This window comes from Heteronotia binoei, chromosome 5 (assembly GCF_032191835.1).
Source record: "Heteronotia binoei isolate CCM8104 ecotype False Entrance Well chromosome 5, APGP_CSIRO_Hbin_v1, whole genome shotgun sequence".
NCBI lineage: Eukaryota > Metazoa > Chordata > Lepidosauria > Squamata > Gekkonidae > Heteronotia > Heteronotia binoei.
This window is the reverse complement of record NC_083227.1, coordinates 3,769,530-3,791,813: the sequence shown is the minus strand read 5'-3', so window position 1 is coordinate 3,791,813 and position 22,284 is coordinate 3,769,530. Positions and strand designations below refer to the sequence as shown.

General features: G+C 46.8%; 1 protein-coding gene across 1 annotated transcript; it reads right to left on the bottom strand.

The window, feature by feature from the left end:
- Positions 1-1,853: 1,853 nt before the first annotated feature.
- Positions 1,854-21,724, bottom strand: LOC132571563 (oocyte zinc finger protein XlCOF6.1-like). Its single transcript, XM_060238363.1, is given in 4 exon segments — positions 1,854-2,767; positions 2,849-3,122; positions 21,357-21,478; positions 21,694-21,724. Coding segments are annotated over 4 exon segments (1,341 nt in total).
- Positions 21,725-22,284: the final 560 nt, after the last annotated feature.

The window sequence follows — 22,284 nt, the reverse complement described above, 5'->3', positions numbered from 1 at the left end:
TAACCCTCCGCCCACACTCTTTCTACCTAGATGGAAGGCTTGAGGAAGTTCTCTTTCCCTGTCTCTGAAGAAGTGTGCTTCCACAACGAAGCTTCTACTCAGAATAAAACTTTGTTGGTCCTCAAGCTGACATTGGACACAACCTTTTCCCTAAAAGAAGAAGGAAAAAACAATTTAGATGTGCGGCAAGTCCTTAAAGAGATGGGAGCACCAGCCCACCTCACACGTCTCCTGAGAAACCTATATAAGGATCGAGAAGCAACTGTCAGAACGGGATATGTGGCAACTGATTGGTTTAGACTAGGAAAGGGGGTTTGACAAGGATGGATATTGTCACCCTGCTTATTTAATTTATATGCAGAGTACATCATGCGGAATGCTGGCTTGAATAAAGCACAAGCTGGAATTAAGATTGCCAGTAAAAACAGCAACAACCTCAGATATTCAGATGACACCACTGTAATGGCAGAAAGTGAGGAGGACCTAAAGAACCTCTTGTTGAGGGTGAAAGAGGAGAGCACAAAAGTAGGCTTGAAACTCAACATCAAAAAAACTAAGATCATGGCATCCGGCCCCATCACACCTTGGCAAATAGAAGGGGAAGACATGGAAGTAGTGACAGACTTCACATTTCTGGGATCCAAGATCACTGCAGATGGTGACTAGCCATGAAATTAAAAGACGTTTGCTCCTTGGGAGGACAGCTATGGCGAACCTGAGCAGTATAATAAAAGGCAGAGACATCACCCTGCCAACAAAAGTCTGTATAGTCAAAGTGACGGTATTTCCAGTAGTAATGTATGGCTGTGAAAGCTGGGCCATAAGGAAGGCCGAGCGCAGAAGAATAGATGCTTTTGAGCTGTGGTGCTGGAGAAGAATCTTGAGAATCCCTTGAAGTGCAAGAAGATCCAATCAGTCAGTCCGAAGGGAAATCAACCCTGACTGTTCCCTGGAAGGTCAGGCGCTGAAGCTGAAGCTCAAATACTTTGGCTACCAAACGAGAAGGGAGCACTCCCTGGAGAAGACCCTGATGCTGGGCTAGACAGAAGGCAAAAGAAGAAGGGACGGCAAAGGATGAGACGGTTGGGCAGCGTTATTTATCTAACTAACATGAATTTGAGCAGACTTTGGAAAATGGTGGAAGACAGGAGGGCCTGGCGTGCTTTTGTCCGTGGGGTCGCAAAGAGTCAGACTCGACTGTGTGACTGAACAACAAAAAACCCTGCCCAAGCACTTATAACATTTCTTTCTGATTAGAGTAAGGTTTCTTCTGCAGATTAGAGCCTTATAAGCAATTGGCATCAATACTTTTGGTGGTCTGTGGTTGTCTTTTACATATGAAATAGGGGGAAAGCTCTTTTTATGGGCTAAGAGGTTACATGGATCCTCCTTGTGCGGGTTCCTCGACACAGTAGAAGAGAACTTCTTCGACTGAATCACTTTCAAAGCTCCCAACATTAAAATTGTGTCTTCCCTGTGTGGGGTCTCAGTTGCCATCAAGGAGTGCTTCTTCAACAGAATCTCTTTCCACAGTCTGAAAAGCCAAAAGGCTTCTCCCTTATAAGAGTTCATATATGCTTTTGAAAATTGTCACACTGACTGAATCTGCACACTCAAAGGTTTTCTCCCCATGTGTGGGTACTTTGAGACAGCTGAAGAGTGCCACTCTAACTGAATCTTCTCTCACACTCTAAGCACTGAAAAGGTTTCTCGTGTTTGGAGTTTATCAGCAAGTTCAAGGGGGGGCGGGGAGTGGTCTCATTCATTGGGATGCTGTCTCTCCAACATCAAAGCGTCCGTTGGGGTCATTAACGAGTCCAGGTGTGGCAAGCCACAGCCGGACATTGAGAATTCTAACAATTCCCCCCTCTATGTGTTCTCTGATGCTGTTCAAGACTCCTCTTCTCACTGAATAACTTTCCACACTCTGAGCATTCAAAAGGTTTCTCTCCTGTGTGAGTTCTATGATGACGTTGAAGATTGCCACTCCGACTGAATCTCTTTCCACACTCTGAGCATTCAAAAGGTTTCTCCCCTGTGTGGGTTCTCTGATGAAGTTGAAGACAGCCACTCTCACGGAATCTTTTTCCACACTCCGAGCAGTCAAAAGGTTTCTCTCTTGTGTGGGTTCTCTGATGCCTTTGAAGTATGGCACTCCACCTGAATCTCTTTCCACACTCTGAGCATTCAAAAGATTTCTCCCCTGTGTGGGTTCTCTGATGACTTTGAAGACTGTCACTCCGACTGAATCTCTTTCCACACTCTGAGCATTCAAAAAGTTTCTCCCCTGTGTGGGTTCTCTTATGATATTGAAGATGGCCACTCTGACTGAATCTTTTTCCACACTCTGAGCACTCAAAAGGTTTCTCCCCTGTGTGGGTTCTCTGATGACGTTGAAGAGTACTACTCTGACTGAATCTCTTTCCACACTCTGAGCATTCAGAAGGTTTCTCCCCTGTGTGGGTTCTCTTATGGCGTTGAAGATGGCCACTCTCAGTGAATCTCCTTCCACACTCTGAGCATTCAAAAGGTTTCTCCCCTGTGTGGGTTCTCTGATGACGTTGAAGATGGCCACTCTCAGTGAATCTCTTTCCACACTGTGAGCATTCAAAAGGTTTCTCCCATGTGTGGGTTCTCTGATGACTTTGAAGACTGCCACTCCGACTGAATCTCTTTCCACATTCTGAGCATTCAAAAGGTTTCTCCCCTGTGTGGGTTCTCCGATGAAGTTGAAGACGGCCACTCTGATGGAATCTTTTTCCACACTCTGAGCACTCAAAAGTTTTCTCTCTTGTGTGGGTTCTCTGATGCCTTTGAAGAGCTTCTCTCTGACTGAATCTCTTTCCACACTCTGAGCATTCAAAAGGTTTCTCCCCTGTGTGGGTTCTCTGATGATACTGAAGATGGTCACTCCGACTGAATTTCTTTCCACACTCTGAGCATTCAAAAGGTTTCTCCCCTTTGTGGGTTCTCTGATGAAGTTGAAGACTGCCACTCTGACTGAATCTCTTTCCACACTCTGAGCATTCAAATGGTTTCTCCCCTGTGTGGGTTCTCTGATGATTCTGAAGAGTTTGTCTTCGAATGAATCTCTTACCGCACTCTGAGCATTCAAAAGGTTTCTCCCCTGTGTGGGTTCTCTGATGAAGTTGAAGACTGCCACTGTGACGGAATGTTTTTCTACACTCTGAGCACTCAAAAGGATTCTCTCTTGTGTGAGTTCTATGATGACGTTGAAGACTGCTACTCCCACGGAATTTCTTTCCACACACTGAGCATTCAAATGGTTTCTCCCCTGTGTGGGTTCTCTGATGATACTGAAGATGGCCACTCTGACTGAATTTCTTTCCACACTCTGAGCACTCAAAGGGTTTCTCCTTTGTGTGGGTTCTCTGATGATTTTGAAGACTGCCATTCACAATAAATCTTTTTCCACACTCTGACCATTCAAAAGGTTTCTCTCCTGTGTGGGTTTTTTGGTGCAGCTGAAGAATTCTACTCTGACTGAATTCATTTCTCATCCCTGAATATACAGAAGGTTTCACCTCTCTGTGTATTCTTTGGATTACAAGGAGCTGTGATCTATTTCTGAAATATTTTCTACACTGAATGGATTTCCTTGCCTTCATTATCCTTTGCTTTGAAAAATATACATTCTGCTTTCTTCCATCACGCTTCTCAGCCATACCACCGCCTTTCTTTCTTTTAGATCTGCCTTGATTCCTGAAATTTTCATTCAAGTCTTCATTTTTAACTCTATCTTGCATTTGCTGATGAAGTTCCTCCCCCTCCTCATTCCTCCGATCATCTTCTGCTGGAATAGAGAGAGAGAAACTGTTAGCACTTGGAAAAGTTGGTAAGACCTAACAGCATCTAAATGTTTATAAGCGGAAAGGATTGATAGCCCTTTGGCCTCATCCCGTTTGGCTGATCTTAACCACATGTCCACCTTTCCCCAAGAATATCTAGTATTTAAGGATACCTCCCCCTCCCATGAAAAGCCTCAGCTGAACTCTTGCTTAGAAGGGGTTTTGGACTCTCCAGATTTCAGGCTCAGAGAAGGCCTCCCTCCCTTCCTCTTTTCCCACTGGCCTGTATGACTGTACTAAACAAAAAGTTGCTCAGAAGTGAATCAGGAGTCCCACATGCTTATTCCTCGCCTGTTGCCTTGGTATAACATTGATGGATGCTCACTCTCAGCTTTCAAGGGGCCTTGCCATTTTTATATTTCTGTATTTTAGTTCTCTTTGGAATTGGGGAGCGTGCATTGTGCCTGCTTGGTTTGGTGTAGTGGTTAAGTGTGCAGACTCTTATGTGGGAGAACCGGGTTTGATTCCCCACTCTTCCACTTGCAGCTGCTGGAATGGCCTTGGGTCAGCCATAGCTTTCGCAGAGGTTGTCCTCGAAGGGGCAGCTTCTGTGAGAGGTCTCTCAGCCCCATCCACCTCACAGGGTGTCTGTTGTGGGGGAGGAAGATAAAGGAGATTGGGGGCCGCTCTGAGATTCTGATTCATAGAATCCAAGAGTTGGAACGGACCTCTAGGGTCATCTGGTCCAACCCCCTGTGTCGTCTTCTTTGCTCTATCCATTGTAACAATCACAAGTATTAATTTCTGCCCTGTAGAAGGGAGTGAAGCCTCTGTCTCAAGGATGCACAGCTTTGAGACAGCTCAAACTGCTAAATGTTTAATGAAGAAAGGTGTTGGTGGGAACAAGTTTATACTCTTTTGCATGGGCTTTTGCACTGTAGGTTTGGCGGGCTGCATAACGCCCCAGATAAGGTATACAGGACTGGCCACCCCAAACGTAAGCCAGTTCTGACACAGACATAGATAGAAACTACTGTTTCTATCTATCAATAGACCTAACATTCTGACCACACTGGAAGCCTTCTCGAATTGAGGAGAGTCCCAGAACTGACATCAGCCAGCTCTTTGGGGAAGGCGATATGCTCTTGGGATCCTCTAGAAGAACTCTCCACCCTTTCTTTGGATGCAAGGCCATTTTCTGTCTCCACCATAGTCTCTCTTATATGTCTGGATTCTTTTGCACAGAGGAAACCACAGAGAGAGAAAGCGATCATTCTCACATGGGGAAAGAAAGAACCCAAGTTCCCCCAAGGGTTACAGGGATTACTAAGTGGCCAGGTGTGACTCCTTGGTGTTCATAATTTGAGTCTGCCTGCAGCTAACATCAAGATCTTTTCCAAGGCCAGATCCCAGAATGTGGTCATTGGTTAACCTTGAGACTCTGTATCCAGTTCTGTAAACAGAAGCGTGAGGGGATTAGGAAGGTGCTGAGAGCCCCTAGAAAATTCCATCAAGCTGGACCCTTAATTGGGTCATTAGGACCACCTGACCCTTGAGAGGTAGAAACTATAATACAGAGATGGATAAGAGGGAAGCCGGGCTAACTTGATGCTCATGGCATGCTAGTACACCTGGATGGTTTCTTGCTGCATCATGAAGAATAGTTCTCTCTAGAGTCATTTAGGCTACAGTTGAAATTCTTATGGTGCAACAAGAGGTGCCTTCTAAGTACTTCATATCTTAGATAGAACAGTTACCTTTTCTTCTTTTACTGTTGCTGAACTGCAGAAACTGCTGTTTTGTGATGTCTTACTTTAAAATCCTTAATCAATTTTTTCATATATTTTAAAAGGGATCTGAACAGGCTGTTGCTGAGGTAAAAAGGGGGACCCAGGTGGAAACTGTGCTAAGAGTTCAAACAGCATAGTGTGTAAGTTTTGTTATCTATAACTGGAAGTTGTTTTGTTTCTCTTACAAGTAGCCTGAATACGCTGTCTTTAGAGATTGCTGAAAAATAAAAAGTCTCATCAGTTTTTTGTGTGGAACACTGGCTTTCTGTCTTATGGATTAGACGCTGGGAGAAATGACTTCAATGGACCAAGGGACTGATTCATTACATAGCAGCTTCTTGCGTTGTTCATGTGTGTGTACTTGCAGAAGGGCAACTGAGGCCATCTGACACCAATGCTGATTCTGTGAAGTTAGGTAGACAATGAGAGGGTGGAAAGGAAGTGCTGCATTGGAGCTTAGGTCTTGTGACACTTTCTTACAGCCCTGGGAAATGCGACTCCCGCTTTGGGATCAGGAAACAAATTCCTCCAGGCCAGTTTAGAAAAGGTTCCTCCAGGCCTGGGTTTTTTTTGCCATCTTCTGGGCATGCGGCAAAGGTGATAGGAATGGAATTTTATTACAGCCTCCAGCCAGAACAATTCTAACAATTCCACACTTCAACAAGGGGCACCAAAATGAATCTACAGTATACAAATAGGAAATATATAAGAAATTAACAAGACAAAAAAAAGTTTTACAGCTTCACAAATTAAACTGTACCTTTTGAATGCAACCCTGTGCCACCCCAAATTTAGCCACAGTCTTAGTAATAAAATGATTTCCATCAGATAACTGTTTATTACAGCAATCCAAGTCTGTCTGCCCAGCCATCTCTTTTATACGAGGCTGAATTAATCTAACTTGAACCTCATTATACCACTAACATCTCAGCTTCACAATGCTCGATAGATTCTGTCTCCCCAGACTCACATTCACAAAGTCTCTGTGCAAAAGGAACTCTTTTGAATCTGCCCTCTAGCACCGCCCAGGGGAGAGCCTCACATCCAGCTAGTGTGAAGGCTTTTCTGAGTTTATTTACATCAAGGTGTGTTAGATGTGCCATTTTGACCAAACAGTATCTAATTTGACTGGGCACTCTGCATTTGGGATATTGCTGAATATCTGCTTGTCTCTCTATATCCTCTGCTTAAGACCTACCTTGGCCTGATCCCAGCTCATGGCTAGAATCACTGGTGGGAGAATCCAAGTAATTGTAATTTGTTATGCATCGATTTCAGCCATTTAGTTTGAAAAGTATCTGATAATAGCAGATGGACTAGTCCCTCAGGTTGAAAGTTCCTTTTAAGCCAGTAATGGAGTGAAGCCAAAATAACGTTTGGCTTCCATCTTCAGTGTGCCAATTTCTAGTCATAATAGTACATTCGGGACACATCTGGGGACCTGAAAGACTGCTCTAAGGAATTTGGTCTGAACCCTCTCAAGAGGGGCAGAGCTGGAAGAGGAGGGGCCAATCAGAGTGCCACAGAGCATTTCTGCAACTGCCTTCACTTGAAATAGGTTTGGGGTGGCTGATACATAAGGACCCCCTTTCGAATGGTAGATTTGTTATTCGCAGTTCTTTCACCCGGTGTCACTACATACTATAGATGGGCCCTATATTTCGCCCTCGTGGGTTCTCTGCATTTTGCAGGGGGTTGGACTAGATGACCCTGGAGGTCAGTTCCAGTTCAATGATTCTGTGAACACCTGAAGTTTCCTGACATTGAATCAGATCCTTGCTTCCTTGAAGTCAGTATTATCTATTCAATCCAGTATCGGCTCTCCATGATCTCAGTCTTTCATTTCACCTCCTACCAGATCTTTATCTCTGGAGATGCTGGCGATTGAACTGGGGACCTTTTCATTCCAAGCAGATGCTCTACCAGTATCCATAGCCCTTCCCAAGTAGCGGAAAAGTCCTCAAAATGATGCAATGCTATTCAATATTTGCATTCATTCCTCATCACAGTGGCAGCAAGCTGCACTAAAAGATCCTTACCCAGAGAGGCCAAATTCCCATAGTTCTCCAGCATGACTTCCCTGTACAGAATTCTTTGTCCTGGATCCAGCAGGGCCCACTCTGCCTCCGTGAAAGAGACGGACACCTCCTCAAAGGAAAAGGGACCCTGGAAGAACAACAAAGATTCCCCCCTCATCAGAGATCACGCCAGGCAGAGTTTGCACCTCTGGAAGGGAGTTGTCTGGGAAGGTATGGAAAGTAAGGCTTGGGATGCGTAAATGCAACGGCATTCAAAGGATCTCTCGCTGTGTCCCCTCTCCTACCTGGTTTGCAGGTGCAGCAGCTGTTTCCACACATCTGAAAAGACAATGGCTCAGTGGCATCTCTTCACTGCATGTTACTGAGACAAGGGAGGAAGAAGGCTGTTTGCTTGTCTGTTCCCGGCTTCACAAACCCCCTTCCCAGAATTATGAAACCTTGCCCTACCTACATTCCCAGTTTTTAATAACTTTTACTACATTCTGGGAGAGGCAGAAGAGAAGCACCAGGGACCAGCGAGCCTCAGGGATTATCAATGCTGCCAACATATTTCAGGCTTCTGTGGGACTTGGGTTTCCTCTATGAGAACTTGAAGGTCATAAGAATGAGTTTCCAGAGTGTCTCTGGGCATGCTAACTGCACAGCAAAGTTTTCTGCCAGATGTAACTTCAACATGGCATCACATCTGTCCCAACCCCCACCCCAAGACCCTCCCCACAGCTGCTGGGTGGGCCAAGCCGCAGCCCCCCACCCCCTGCTGCCCACAGCAGCCCCCCCCCCGATGACCCTTCAAGCACAGGCACCGAAGCCACATTTCCCCAGGATTATTGGCCCCTAGGAGTGCTTTCCAGAGCTCTGCTCCCCCAGAAGGTGGGGGCTCCCTTGATTCCCCAGGCTGAAGGGCTCTGCTGAGGCTTGTCTGCATTCCCCCTCGGCAATTCATGACCTTCATGGAAGGAAGGTGAGATAGGAATATATATTTTTAAATTAATGACAGAAATTGACCTTGAGGAATTTGTCTAATCTCATTTTAGAGGCATCACAATTTGTGGACATTGAGTGCCACCAATTAACTCTGAGTTGCTTCATTTTCACCTGACCTGAACTCTCTACCCTCCACATTCACAGGCTGCCCCAACGGCACCCAGGCACAAGGAGTCCTTACCACAGGAGAGGGCATCTTGGGCACGCTCCACCGCCTGCACCCTCTGCCCCTGCTCTAAGGAAGCTCCTTCTGCCTCGGGGATTGCAGCTTCCATCTCCAAAGGTGGTCCCTGCATCTGAAACAGCAGCCAGGGAGAGGGGTAAGAGATGGAATGGAAAAGAGACCAAGGAAGGGATCCTGCCCCTCTCCCAGACTCTGCACCCTTCTCTCAGCAGATTTGGTGAGTTATCTGCAGGGGTCAGAAATTCTCTAGCAGAAGAAGCTCTGGGCAATTATCTGGCAAGAAAACCTTAAGATAAGGTCAGATATTGTTGTTTGAATTAGACACATCTGGAGGAAATCCCCTCACCTGTTCTGCCTGCCTCTTCTCCTCTGCCTGGCTCAGGAGGAAACCTTCAGCCAGGGCCACCGCCTGGGAACTGGTCTCCGGCCCACATCCTCTGACCCAGCCCTGCATTTCCTGGGGCAGGAGAGTCAGGAACTGCTCCAGGATCACCAGGTCCACGATCTGCTTCTTGGTGTGCCTCTCCGGCTTCAGCCACTGGCTGCAAAGTCCATGGAGCTGGCTGCAAACCTCTCGGGGCCCATCGGCCTCATGGTAGCGGAACTGCCGGAAGCATTGGCAATGCACATCTGAGGTCATGGTGTCCTTAGTCAGGACCTCTGACACAGGCCTTTCCCAGAATTCCTCACCGCTTCCAGGTTGAATGGGATCGGGGCTCTTTCTCGCTCTCTTGCCAGCTCCAGGTCCTTCTGGGTGCTGCTCTTCCATCTCCTTCCGCTTCTCTTGGGCCACCTCTGTCTTTCAAAAGTTGCCTTTATTCACTTTGTTGTGTTTTTGTTAACTTGTACTCCGCCCTTTCCCACGAACTGGCTCTGGGAGGATGACAACAAAGTTATAAACAATTTAAAACTACCTACTAAAACTACTTGGCTCTGAAGGGAGGCTTCTCCCTGAGAAGGCAGACAGGAGTGTGTCGAAAGGAAGATATATACACACAGAGAAATCGGCAGACACATATATGCACATAATAAATACAACTTCCATTCCCAAAAAGAAGCAGGGAATATACCACATGTCCTTCATCCAGAGAATTATCACAGTTTTCTCCCAGCCTCATATTCTAGCTCACCCTGAAAGAAGGACCATTTTCCAGAGTCCAGACTATTTGGAACAAAACCTACACCAAGACCTTGAACACCTTTGCATGGCTACTAAGAACCTCAGTGGTGGAGATGCTAGTTGGCGGAAGAGTCAGTCAAAATACCTGCCATGCGACCAGCCAATCAGCATGAATGATTGAACACATGTGATCCCATCTGGGATTCCTTTCTGGGCCTCCTGACCCCCCAAAGGCAGGCTTCAAAGTCTTGTTGGCATCTCCCTTAACAAGATCTGAAACCCCACCCCCCTCCTGGGACTGTGCCCTGGTGTTCCTCCCTGTTGTGCTGCCTGGGGGTCTGTGCCTCTCTCGTCTGGCATAAGATGCCCTTTCTCCCACCCCAACCCCAGTGCAGGAGGGAGAATCTGGCATCGTGTTACAGCTGCCTCTGCCAAGTGAGTTACGGAGGGATGGGGCAGGGGCAATGTGTTTGGAGCAGGCGTGTTCTCTCCCTGGGTGCCCACTTTGCAAAACACTGATGGGGACTGGAACCCAGATCCGTGGATTCCCCTGGTGTATTTACATGCCATGATTCTCACAGTGGTGGATTCTTGTGTGGCCTTTGTTCCTCCAGACCTTGTATATATTGGGGCATGGCCACATCACCAAGCTCCACCCCTCTCTGCCTGTCAGGGGAGCCGCCTAATGCTCTGATTGGTGGGTGTGGGTGGTGCTTGCATGAGCACCAATGGGGTTGCTAGGCGCTCTCCACCTTTGCTAAAGGGTTTTTAAAATGTTCCTCTCCTCTGCTGGGCAGCCCCAACCCCACACTGGCCCCACATCCGGAGGTTAGGATGGGGCTGCAGCCAGTGCAGGCTGGACTTCCCTTCCCCCAGCCCCCACCCCTTTCTTAACTCACCCCACTCCCCAAAAGGCCTGCTTCGGTTGTTGGTTTGCAGAATGAAAAAGAGCAGCAAGAGAATGTCAGTTTCATACAGTTAACTTTTCTTACACTGGTTATCGCTTATCCCCGACAAACTCCGCTTACAAAGCTGAACAAGACCGGTGCCTAACAGAGTAACCAACCTCTACGGGGTGAAGCCAAAATAATCAACTACCTTGAATAAATAACTGTTGTGCTGCCTGCGGGTCTGTGCCTCTTTCGCCTGGCAAAAGCATGCCCTTCCTCCCACCCCAACCCCAGCACAGGAGGGAGAATCTGGCCTTGTGTTACAGCTGCCTCTGCCAAGTGAGCTGTGGAGGGATGGGGCAGGGGTGATGCGTTTGGAGCAGGCGTGTTCTCTCCCTGGGTGCCCACTTTGCAAAACTCCGATGCAGGTGGGGACTCCAACCCACACTGGTAGAACTCCCTGGTGTATTTACATACCATGATCCTCAGTGGTGGATTTTTGTGTGGCATTTTTTGGTCCAGACCTTATATATATTGGGGGTGTGGCCACATCAGCATAGTCCACACCTGTCTGCCTGTTGGTGGAACTGTCAAATGCTCTGATTGGGTGTTGGTGGTGTTTCCATGATCACCTGTAGAGTTGCTAGGTGCTCTCCGCCTTGGCAACAGAGGTATTTAAAATGTTCCTCTCCTCTGCTGGTGGCAGCCCCAGCCCCACACTGGCCCACATCAGGTCTTAGGATGGGGCTGCAGCCGATTCCAGTGCAGGCTGGACTTCCCTCCCACCCCCTTTCTTAACTCATCCCACTCCCCAAGAGGCCTGCTTTGGCTGGTGGGTTGCAGAATGAAAATGACCAGCAAGAGAATGTCAGTTTTGTATATTTAACTTTTCTTACATTGAAAGAGTCTGATTATTGCTACTCCCCAACAAACTCCGCTTACATAGCTGAACATCTGGTGCCTAAAAGAGTTACCAACCTCTAAGTGGCTGAAGCCAAAATCGTCAATCAACTACCCTGAATAAATAACTAACCAAGTTTACTACAGTGCCAAAGAAATTCCTGAGAAATTGATCCATTCCATCCACACAAGGCTTCCCCTTTGCACTGAAATGGACATATGAAATTGAGAAGTCTTTCTGCAAGCTGGGTTTTCAGGTAGCCGGCTCCAGGTTGACTCAGCCTTCCATCCTTCCGAGGTCGGTCAAATGAGTCCCCAGCTTGCTGGGGGGAAAGCGTAGATGACCGGGGAAGGCAATGGCAAACCATCAAAAGTCTGCCGTGAAAACGTTGTGAAAGCAACGTCACCCCAGAGTCTGGAACGACTGGTGCTTGCACAGGGGACCTTTCCTTTTCCCTAGTCAAGAAATACAGGCTTAGCAGAAGCACTTTCTGCCTGCTGTTGTGAGAGGCTGAGAAGACGCCTGCACTTTCAGCGACATTTAGGGCACTGCATAATGTGAACTGCGCAACGGATATAGGCATGAAAGAGGTGGACTGCTTTTATTGATTACTGAGCACAAAAAATAATATTTGCATCCATAGTACATTTTGCTCGTTGTGCATTCACAGTACTTGATTATGGTGGCTTTAGCTGTTTCCGTGAATCTCTTGGTTTGTCACCTCCAGAACCTGAAGTTCTCCCAGAATTAGAACCCACCTCCAGCTGACAGAGGTTCCGGGGGGAGGGGGGGATGGCTGCACCGGAGGGAGGTGGCCAATCTAGGACAGCCCTGGTTTGGGATGATCCCTGCCTCCCTCCCAATGTCTAAATGCTTATTCCCAATCTCTCCCACTTACTTCCAAGTAAATTTTTGCGGGGTCCAGCTGCTGCACGGCTTTTCCCTCCTCCTGCAGCTCCTTCTCTGAAGCTTCGCCCTGCAAATGCAAATCCCTCCCTCTCCCCCAGGAAAAGCCCCCTTCCTCTCCTGCCCCCCCTCCTTGCTCGGCCTCTCTAGCAAGCAGCTCGGCGGCCTTAACCCTTTCAGTGCTGCAGAGGAGCTTCATGTAGGCTGCTCAATGGGGCTGCTCGGGGGTAACTCTGCTGCAGGGGGCTGCGCTCCTCCCGGGGAATGCCCGGTGCTGTCGAGGCAGCTCAGGAAAAGGAGGCTGCAGCTGGGACCCCCCTCCTAGAATAAGGACCATCAAACACAAGGGGGGGGGGTAGTGATGATGAGATCAGGCTCTTCTTCTTCAAACAGACTGTTGAACGGTTCTGTTGCCCCCCTGGAAAGAAAACCGCTTTGGAGCTCCTGGCCTTTCTTTGCAAGCTCAGGGAAATGCGGATGGCCACTTGGGGGTCCGGCAGGCGACGGTGCACAGCTGGGGGGGGGGGGGCAGGGGGCTGAAGGCGAAGGACCCCCGGCTGGAGGAAGGGGGTTAACTGCAGGGTCTCTGCTAGGCTGGCCACCTCCTGGCGGGGTCTCTCCAAATTAAAATTTATCCCCAGGCTGCAGAAGTCAGTTCCCTTGCAGAAGATGGCTGTTTTAGAGGGAGGTGTCTCTAGGGCAGGGGTCCTCAACCTACGGCCCGCGGGCCACATGCGGCCCGCTGAGGACATTTATGGGGCCCGCCGGGTTATGGCAAAATCAGACCGGAAGTGACGTTCGACTTAAACTTGCGTTAGCAACGCACACTTCCGGCACTGGGCTGAGGCGGCGGAGACAGAGTGTGAGGTGATACCGAGGTGAGGTGAGTTCCCAGGCCAGGGTGTGTGGTGTGGGGAAGGGAGAGAGATGCAGAAGACGGAGAACTGATGGCCCGCGGCCTTGTACAGTAACGGCAGTCCGGCCCTCCAACAGTCTGAGGGACAGTGAACTGGCCCCCTATTTAAAAAGGTTGAGGACCCCTGCTCTAGGGCATTATGTTTCCTGGAGCCAGTTTGGTGCAGTGGTTAAGTGTGCGGACTCTCATCTGGGAGAACCAGGTTTGATTCCCCACTCCTCCACCTGCAGCTGCTAGAATGGCCTTGGGTCAGCCATTGCTCTCTTATCTGGCAGAACTGGGTTTGATTCCCCACTCCTCCACTTGCAGCTGCTGGAATGGCCTTGGGTCAGCCGTAGCTCTCTTATCTGGGAGAACCAGGTTGGATTCCCCCCTCCTCAACTTGCAGCTGCTGGAATGGCCTTGGGTCAGCCGTAGCTCTCTTATCTGGGAGAACCGGGTTGGATTCCCCACTCCTCCACTTCCAGCTGCTGGAATGGCCTTGGGTCAGCCAGAGCTCTCTTATCTGGGAGAACCGGGTTGGATTCCCCACTCCTCCACTTCCAGCTGCTGGAATGGCCTTGGGTCAGCCAGAGCTCTCTTATCTGGGAGAACCGGGTTGGATTCCCCACTCCTCCTCTTCCAGCTGCTGGAATCGCCTTGGGTCAGCCAGAGCTCTCTTATCTGGGAGAACCGGGTTGGATTCCCCACTCCTCCTCTTCCAGCTGCTGGAATGGCCTTGGGTCAGCCATTGCTCTCTTATCTGGCAGAACTGGGTTTGATTCCCCACTCCCCCACTTGCAGCTGCTGGAATGGCTTTGGGTCAGCCATAGCTCTCTTATCTGGGAGAACCGGGTTTGATTCCCCACTTCTCCCCTTGCAGCTGCTGGAATGGCCTTGAGTCAGCCATAGCTCTGGCAGGGATTGTCCTTGAAAGGGCAGCTGCTGTGAGAGTCCTCTCAGCCCCACCCACCTCACAGGGGGTCTGTTGTGAGGGAGGGTGATAAAAGAGATTGTGAGCCACTCTGCAACTCTTGAGTTTAGGGCGGAATATAAATCCAATGTCGCCGTCTTCTTCTGCCCTCCTGGTAAATTCCCCAACTGAGTTAGCCATTTCCACTCCACCCTTCTTCCAGGAGCTCCACTGGGCCCTTCCCTCTTCTCTGCACCATCCACCCACCCTGCAAGGTAGACCAGTCCCAGAGGGAAGGCTAGGCCGAAGGAGTCAGGTTTGAACTCAGACCTTCCTCCAGGCTGTGGGCAAACCTGAACTGTTCACCTCCATCCTCTGCCTATTCTCAGGGTCCTTCTGAAGAATTCCTCCCTCTGTGAGGGTTGCCAACTCCAGGTACGGAATGCCTGGAGACTGGGGGGGAGGTGGGCTTTGGCTTTGATTCCACAAAGACACCCCCCCCCCCGCTGCCCTCTGCAGTCACCCTTTCCCACAGGGGGCGCTGATCTCTGTGGTCTCTGGAGAGGGTCTGGATAAAAGTCGGGTCTAAACAGATCTTCATGAATTCGTATGATTTTTACATTGAATCAAAAGAAAATCACCATCATACAGTAGAGTGTGTCTTAGATTGCAGGTGGTACCACAACAAAACCCATGCTTCCACAGATTTGTGGCGCCACAGCACTGCAAAAATATGGTTCCAAAGCACAGATCCTCATGAATTCACATGGTTTTTACACTGAAATGAAATTAAAGTAGCCTCATGCTCTAGAACATTGTTAGACTGTAGGCAGCACCACAGAAATCATGTCTCCATTGATTTGTGGCACCACAACTGTTTCTAAAGCATGGATCCTTATGATTTTTGCTTAGGATCCCCCCAACCTCAGCATAAAATCTTTAACCATGTATATGGGCAGAGCTTGAACCACATAAATTGTGGCTCCATGGCTTCGTGGCAACACGATGAAGCAAAGCCGTTAAGCGTGGGTCCTTGTGGATCCCCAGGGTTTTTGCTTGATCCTCCCCAACATCACATCACAACACGTCGCAGCTTCATGGCAACACCAAGGAGCAACGGCCTAGTTTTTAAGCACAGATCCTCAGGGATTTTGGGTTTGATCATCAAATAACATATCATGTCCATGGGCAGAGCTTAGAGTCCAGAAATCATGGCTCCACAGCCTCACCGCAACACCATGTGGCCAAAACAAGGTTCCAGATCACGGATCCTCACAGATCTTCATGATTTCTGCATTGAGTCATCCCAAGCTCACCATCAAATCAGATATCATGTCCATGGACAGAGATCGCACCTCAGAAATCACAGATTATGATGTTTCTATACAACTGTTTGTGTTGAAGGGCATAGCTACTCACACAGAACATATATGGGATTATATGATTCCCTGTACATACTTGCATGCTTATATATATATGGGGGGGAAATATATGGCCCTGAACTCCTATATGTATAAATACATATTGGCTGTATGATTGCATGTTATGTTCCTGTATGCTTTGATTGTATTTATGTTCCTAGGGACAAATGGGGAATCAATATGAATATGATCAGAATGGATTAGATTGGGTTCTCAAGCACCCAATGGAGATTCTGGGTCTTTGGTCCCAGGGTAGGGAAATTGGGATCCCTGGTATCAGATGGAGATTTTCTTTTAGAGTTCCTTGACCCCTCTCTGATATTTGGCAATACAGGTGGTTTCCTTATGTAACAGGGGTTTTGGGCACTGGAAAGTATCCAGATGTACTAATTTGGGGCTTTCCAGCCAAAAGATGACCAAAGCTAGTTTTCTCGTCTCTGATTTGTCAGAGAGGGGCAGACATCTTGGAGAAGAGCATAAATTGGTATGAGGATCCAATTAACAAAAACAGCAATTCCTGAGAAGCCTGACCCCCTCCATCTTCCCCATTTCTTCATACACAACCACCTGAAGGCCTAGAAGAGGTGAGAATGAAATGCTCTGTGGTATCTATACAATGGCTTTGCTTTTATCAAATGTGGTAGGCTAGGGAAGGCTGTAGCCATACAAGAATGTAACTATGTAATCTTGTGATCACATGTTATCCCTAAACCTTTAAATTCATGTATTGACTAATACTTAAATAAATTCTTCATAAATTTAAGAGCTTGAGATTTGGTGTCCTTTCTGAAGGTGTTCTTCCCAGCATATTTGAATAAAGATCCCCTTGTGTCATATAGGGGTACACTCTATATGTTTTACTTGCTAACAAGCTTGAACCCCAGAAATCACAGATCCAAGGCTTTGTGGAGACACCGTTTTGCAAAAACATGGTTTTGAAGCAGGGATCCTCATGGATTTTCATGATTTCTGCATTGAGTAACCCCAAGCTCACCCTCAAATTACATATTGTGTCCATGGTCAGAGCTTGCACCCTGGAAATCGTGGATTCAAAGCCCTGTGGAAACACCATGCAAGAAAACCATGACTCCAAAGCAGGTATCCTCATGGAGCTTCATGATTTTTGCTTTGGATCTCCTCAAGTTCACCATGAAGAAATATCATACATCATGTCTATGGGCAGGGGTTGCACCCTGGAAATCACAGATCCACACCTTCGTGCCATCCCCATGCAGCAAAAACATGGCCCTGTGGGGAAGGGGTAGTCTGTACCCTTAGCATTCTTATTTACCTTTTTCTTTCAGCCCAAATTAATCCTACTTCAGGCCCTTCCGACATATAGAGCACTGATGAGATTCCTCCTTTGGGTGGATTCTTCTATTCTTTCAAATACAGTTTTATTAAACTCAAGGGGGAAGGGGAAGGGGAATGGGACAAGGAAAAGAAGAAGTAATACCATCCATACATATATACTTCAATATCCCATTTTATATAATTTCTGCGAGCTGAATTAATCTTCTATCTTCTTCTTAAATTTGCAGAACTAGATTTCACAACAGTCTATAACAGGGGTGGCCAATGGTAGCTCTCCAGATGTTTTTTTGCCTACAACAAAAAGTCTGCTTAGACCATACGAATTTGAATAAAACTTGGTTGGTCTTAAAGGTTCCACTTCTCTACTGCTTTCTTCTTCTGATGGTGTTTCTTCTTTCTTCCAATATTTCACATACAATACCCTAGCAGCAGTATTAACATGAAGAATTATATGCTTAACATTTCTATCCAATCCATCAGGCCTAATATTAAACAAAAACATTTCTGGTTTAAATGGCAGTGTCAACACCGACATTTTCTACAATAACTCATGTATCATACTCCAATATCTATTAGCTCTTTTACAGGACCACCACATATGAAAAAAGGACTTTCATTGTTTTTACATTTCCAGCATTCATTAGACATCCCTGGATACATTTTTGCCAATTTCACAGGTGTTATGTACCATCAATAAAACATTTTATACATATTCTCATTAAATGACACTGATTGCATTATTTTGATATTTACTTTCCAGACCTTCTCCCATTGTTCCAGCTCAACGGGAGAACATTTGGAAAGTAAATATTAAAATAACAAAATCTAACAGAGATCAGTTGATTTTTCTGATCTGGAGATCGCATTGCCCTTCCTTGTTTTCTTCTCTGTGGGTTCTTTCTGGGTTTGTCAACATGGCTAACATTTCTTTCTGATTAGGGTAAGGGATTTTTTTCCCTGTAGATTTGAGCCTTTTATAGAGGTTGGCATCTATTCAGTACTTTCTATGGTCTGTTCTTGTCTTTTAGGTGCGAAATGGGGGAAGGCTCTTTTTACAGGCTAAGCGGTTAAATGGATCCTCCTTTGTGGGTTCCTTGACGCAGCAGGAGAGTATCGCTCTGACCGAATCTCTTTCAATGCAACAAACATTACAATTGTGTCTTCCCTGTGTGGGATATCAGTTGCCATCAAGAGTGCTACTGCAACAGCATCTCTTTCCACATTCTGAAAATTTAAAATGAGTTAAAATGAGTTCACAGATGCTTTCGAAAACCATCGCACTGACTGAATCTTTTTTACCAATCTGGGCGGTCCAATGTTCCACCCTATGTGTGGGTTCTTTGACATAGTTGAAGAGTGCCACTCTAAATGAATCCATTCCCACACTCTGAGCACTCAAAGGGTTTCTCACTCGTAGATTCTCTGATGCATCAGTCTGTCCTCATTTCATCTGGGGCCTCTCCCATCGTCTGCTCCCCTTACTCTCATTGGACCCTCCGGGATGACAACTGCCACTGCAGTAACGTAGGCTGATGGGCCAACAGCTCATAAGCAAGTTCAATGGGGGAGGAGAGTGGTTTAATTTGTTGGGATGGCGTCCCTCTGTCAGGAAATTCTCTCTTTCGCCATTCACAACTCTGGGTATGGTGAACTGGAGCCAGACATTGAGCATTCGAAAGTTTGCTCCCCTGTGTGGGATCTCTGATGCTCCTGAAGATTCCCCCTCTCAATGAATGTCTTTCCACACTGTGAGCATCATAACGTTTCTCCCCAGTGTGGGTTGTCTGAAGCTGAACATGGCCATTTGGAATGAATCTCTTTTCAAACCCTGAGCATTCAGAATGTTTCTCTTGTGTCAGTTCTATGATGAATTTTGAAGATTGCCACTCGTACTGAATCTCTTTCCATACTCTGAACATTCAAAAGGTTTCTCCCCGGTGTGGTTTCTCTGATGCTGTTGAAAAGTGTCTCTTCGACTGAATCTCTTCCCACATCCTCAACATTCAAAAGGTTTCTCCCTTATGTCGGTTCTACAATGCTTTTGAAGATGGTTACTCTGACTGAATTTCTTTCTACTCTGAGCACTTAAATGGTTTCTCCCCTGTGTGGGTTCTCTGATGATGTTGAAGACTGCCACTCCAACTGAATCTCTATCCGCACTCTGAGCATTCAAAAGGTTTTTCCCCAGTATGGGTTCTATGATGTTTTTGAAGAGTGCTTCTCTCACTGAATCTCTTTCCACACTCTGAGCATTCAAAAGGTTTCTCCCATGTGGGTTCTCTGATGACGTCGAAGATGGCAATTTGTACTGAATCTCTTCCCATACTCTGAACATTCAAAAGGTTTCTCCCCTGTGTGAGTTTTCTGATGCCATTGAAGAGTTTCTTTCAAACTGAATCTCTTTCCACACTCTGTTAATTCAAAAGGTTTCCCCCCTGTGTGTGTTCTCTGATGATATTGAAGATGGCCGCTATGATTGAATGTCTTTCTGCACTCTGAGCATTCAAAAGGTTTCTCCCCTGTGTGGGTTCTATGCTGCTTTTGAAGATCACCACTTTGGCTGAATCTCTTTCCACACTCTAAGCATTCAAAAGGTTTCTCCCCTGTGTGAGTTCTCTGATGATACTGAAGATGGCCACTATGTTTGAATCTCTTTCCACACTCTGAGCATTCAAAAGGTTTCTCCCTTGTGTAGGTTCTCTGGTGATTCTGACGATGGCCACTTATACTGAATCTCTTTCCACATTCTGAGCACTCAAAGGGTTTCTCATTGTTGGATTCTCCAATGGATTAGTGTTTCCTCGCATCTTCTGAGGCCTGTCCCATCGCCTGCTCCCCTGACTCTCATTGGACCCTCTGGGATGACAACTGCCACTGTGGTAACGGAGGCTGATGGGCCAACAGCTCATAAACAAGTTCAATAGGGGAGGGGAGTGGTCTAATTTGTTGGGATGGCATCCCTCTATCATGAAAGCCTCCCTTTCGCCATTCACAACTCTGGGTATGGTGAACCGGAATCAGACATTGAGCATTCGAAAGTTTGCTCCCCTGTGTGGGATCTCTGATGCTCCTGAAGATTCCCCCTCTCACTGAATATCTTTCCACACTCTGAGCATCACAACGTTTCTCCCCAGTGTAGGTTGTCTGAAGCTGAACATGGCCACTCGGACTAAATCTCTTTTCAAACCATGAGCATTCAGAATGTTTCTCTTGTGTCGGTTCTATGATGTTTTTGAAGATCGCCACTCGTACTGAATCTCTTTCAATACGCTGAACATTCAAAAGGTTTCTCCCCGGTGTGGTTGTCTGATGCTGTTGAAAAGTGTTTCTTCAACTGAATCTCTTCCCACATCCTCAACATTCAAAAGGTTTCTCCCTTGTGTGGGTTCTACAATGCTTTTGAAGATGGTTACTCTGACTGAATTTCTTTCCACACTCTGAGCACTTAAAATGTTTCTTCCCGGTGTGGGTTCTCTGATGCTGTTGAAAAGTGTCTCTCCGACTGAATCTCTTTCCACACTCTGAGCATTCAAAAGGTTTCTCCCCTGTGTGGGTTCTATGATGGTTTTGAAGAGAGCTTCTCTCACTGAATCTCTTTCTACACTCTGAGCATTCAAAAGGTTTCTCCCCTGTGTGCGTTCTCTGATGACGTCTAAGAGTTTCTTTCAAACTGAATCTCTTTCCACACTCTGAGCATTCAAAAGCTTTCTCCCCTGTGTGGGTTCTCTGATGATATTGAAGATGGCCGCTCTGACTGAATCTCTTTCCACACCCTAAGCATTCAAAGGGCTTCTCTCCTGTGTGAGTTCTCTGATGACTGTGAAGATGGCCACTCTGACTGAATCTCTTTCCACACTCTGAGCATTCAAAAGGTTTCTCCCCTGTATGGGTTCTCTGATGACACTGAAGACAGCCACTTGTACTGAATCCCTTTCCACACTCTGAGCATTCAAAAGGTTTTTCCCCTGTGTGGGTTTTTTGGTGCAGCTGAAGAATTCTCCTCTGACCGAATTCATGTCTCATCTCTGAATACTCAGAAGGTTTCTCCTCTCTGTGTATTCTTTGGTTTACAAGGAGCTGTGATCTATTTCTGAAATACGTTCCACACTGAATGGATTTCCTTTCCTTCATTATCCTGTGCTTTGAAAAATGCACATTCCGCTTTGTTCCATCACACTTTGCAACCATACCACCGCCTTTCTTTTAGGTCTGCCTCGATTCCTGAGATTTTCATTCAAGTCTTCATTTTTAACTCTATCTGGCATTTGCTGTTGAAGTTCCTCCCCCTTCTCATTCCTCTGATTGTCTTCTGCTGGAATAGAGAGAGGGAAACTGTTAGCACTTGGGAAGTCTGGTAAGATCCTTCTTTTTGACATTCTGACATGTTACTGCTTTATGGTTTCCCACGCTAATGCAACCCAGATTAAAGGTTTTCTGAATTTGTTAATTTTACTATTCTGCTATTGGTTTTTAACTTTGTACCATTTGGCATTCCAAACCACACCAGTTATATGTGGCTCTGCTTACTGGACCTCATTTCTCGTCTGAAGAAGTGCATGTACGCGAAAGCTTACGTTCTGAATAAAACCAAGTTGGTCTTAAAGGTGCAATCGACTCCTATTTTGAGCATCTATGATTATAAGTGGAAAGGATTGATGGCCCTTTGGCCTCATCCAGTTTGGCTGATCTTAATCACATGTCCACCTTTCCCCAGGAATATCTAGAATTTAAGGATACCTCCCCCCCCCATGAAGAGCCTCCGCTGAACTCTTGCTCAGAAGGGGTTTCAGCATCTCCAGATTTCAGGCTCCCAGAAGGCCTCCCTCCCGCCCTCCCTCTTTTCCCACTGGCCTGTATGATTGTGCCAAACCAAATGTTGCTCAGAAGTGAATCAGGAATCCCGCATGCTTATTACTGGCCTGTTTCCTTGACATTACGGTGATGGACACTCACTCTCAGGTGTCAAGGGGCCTTGCCATGTTCATATTTCTGTATGCTAGATGTCTTAGAAATGGAGGACGGTGCACTGTGCCTGCATGGTTTGGTGTAGTAGTTAAATGTGCGGACTCTTATCTGGGAGAGCCGAGTTTGATTCCCCACTCTTCCACTTGCAGCTGC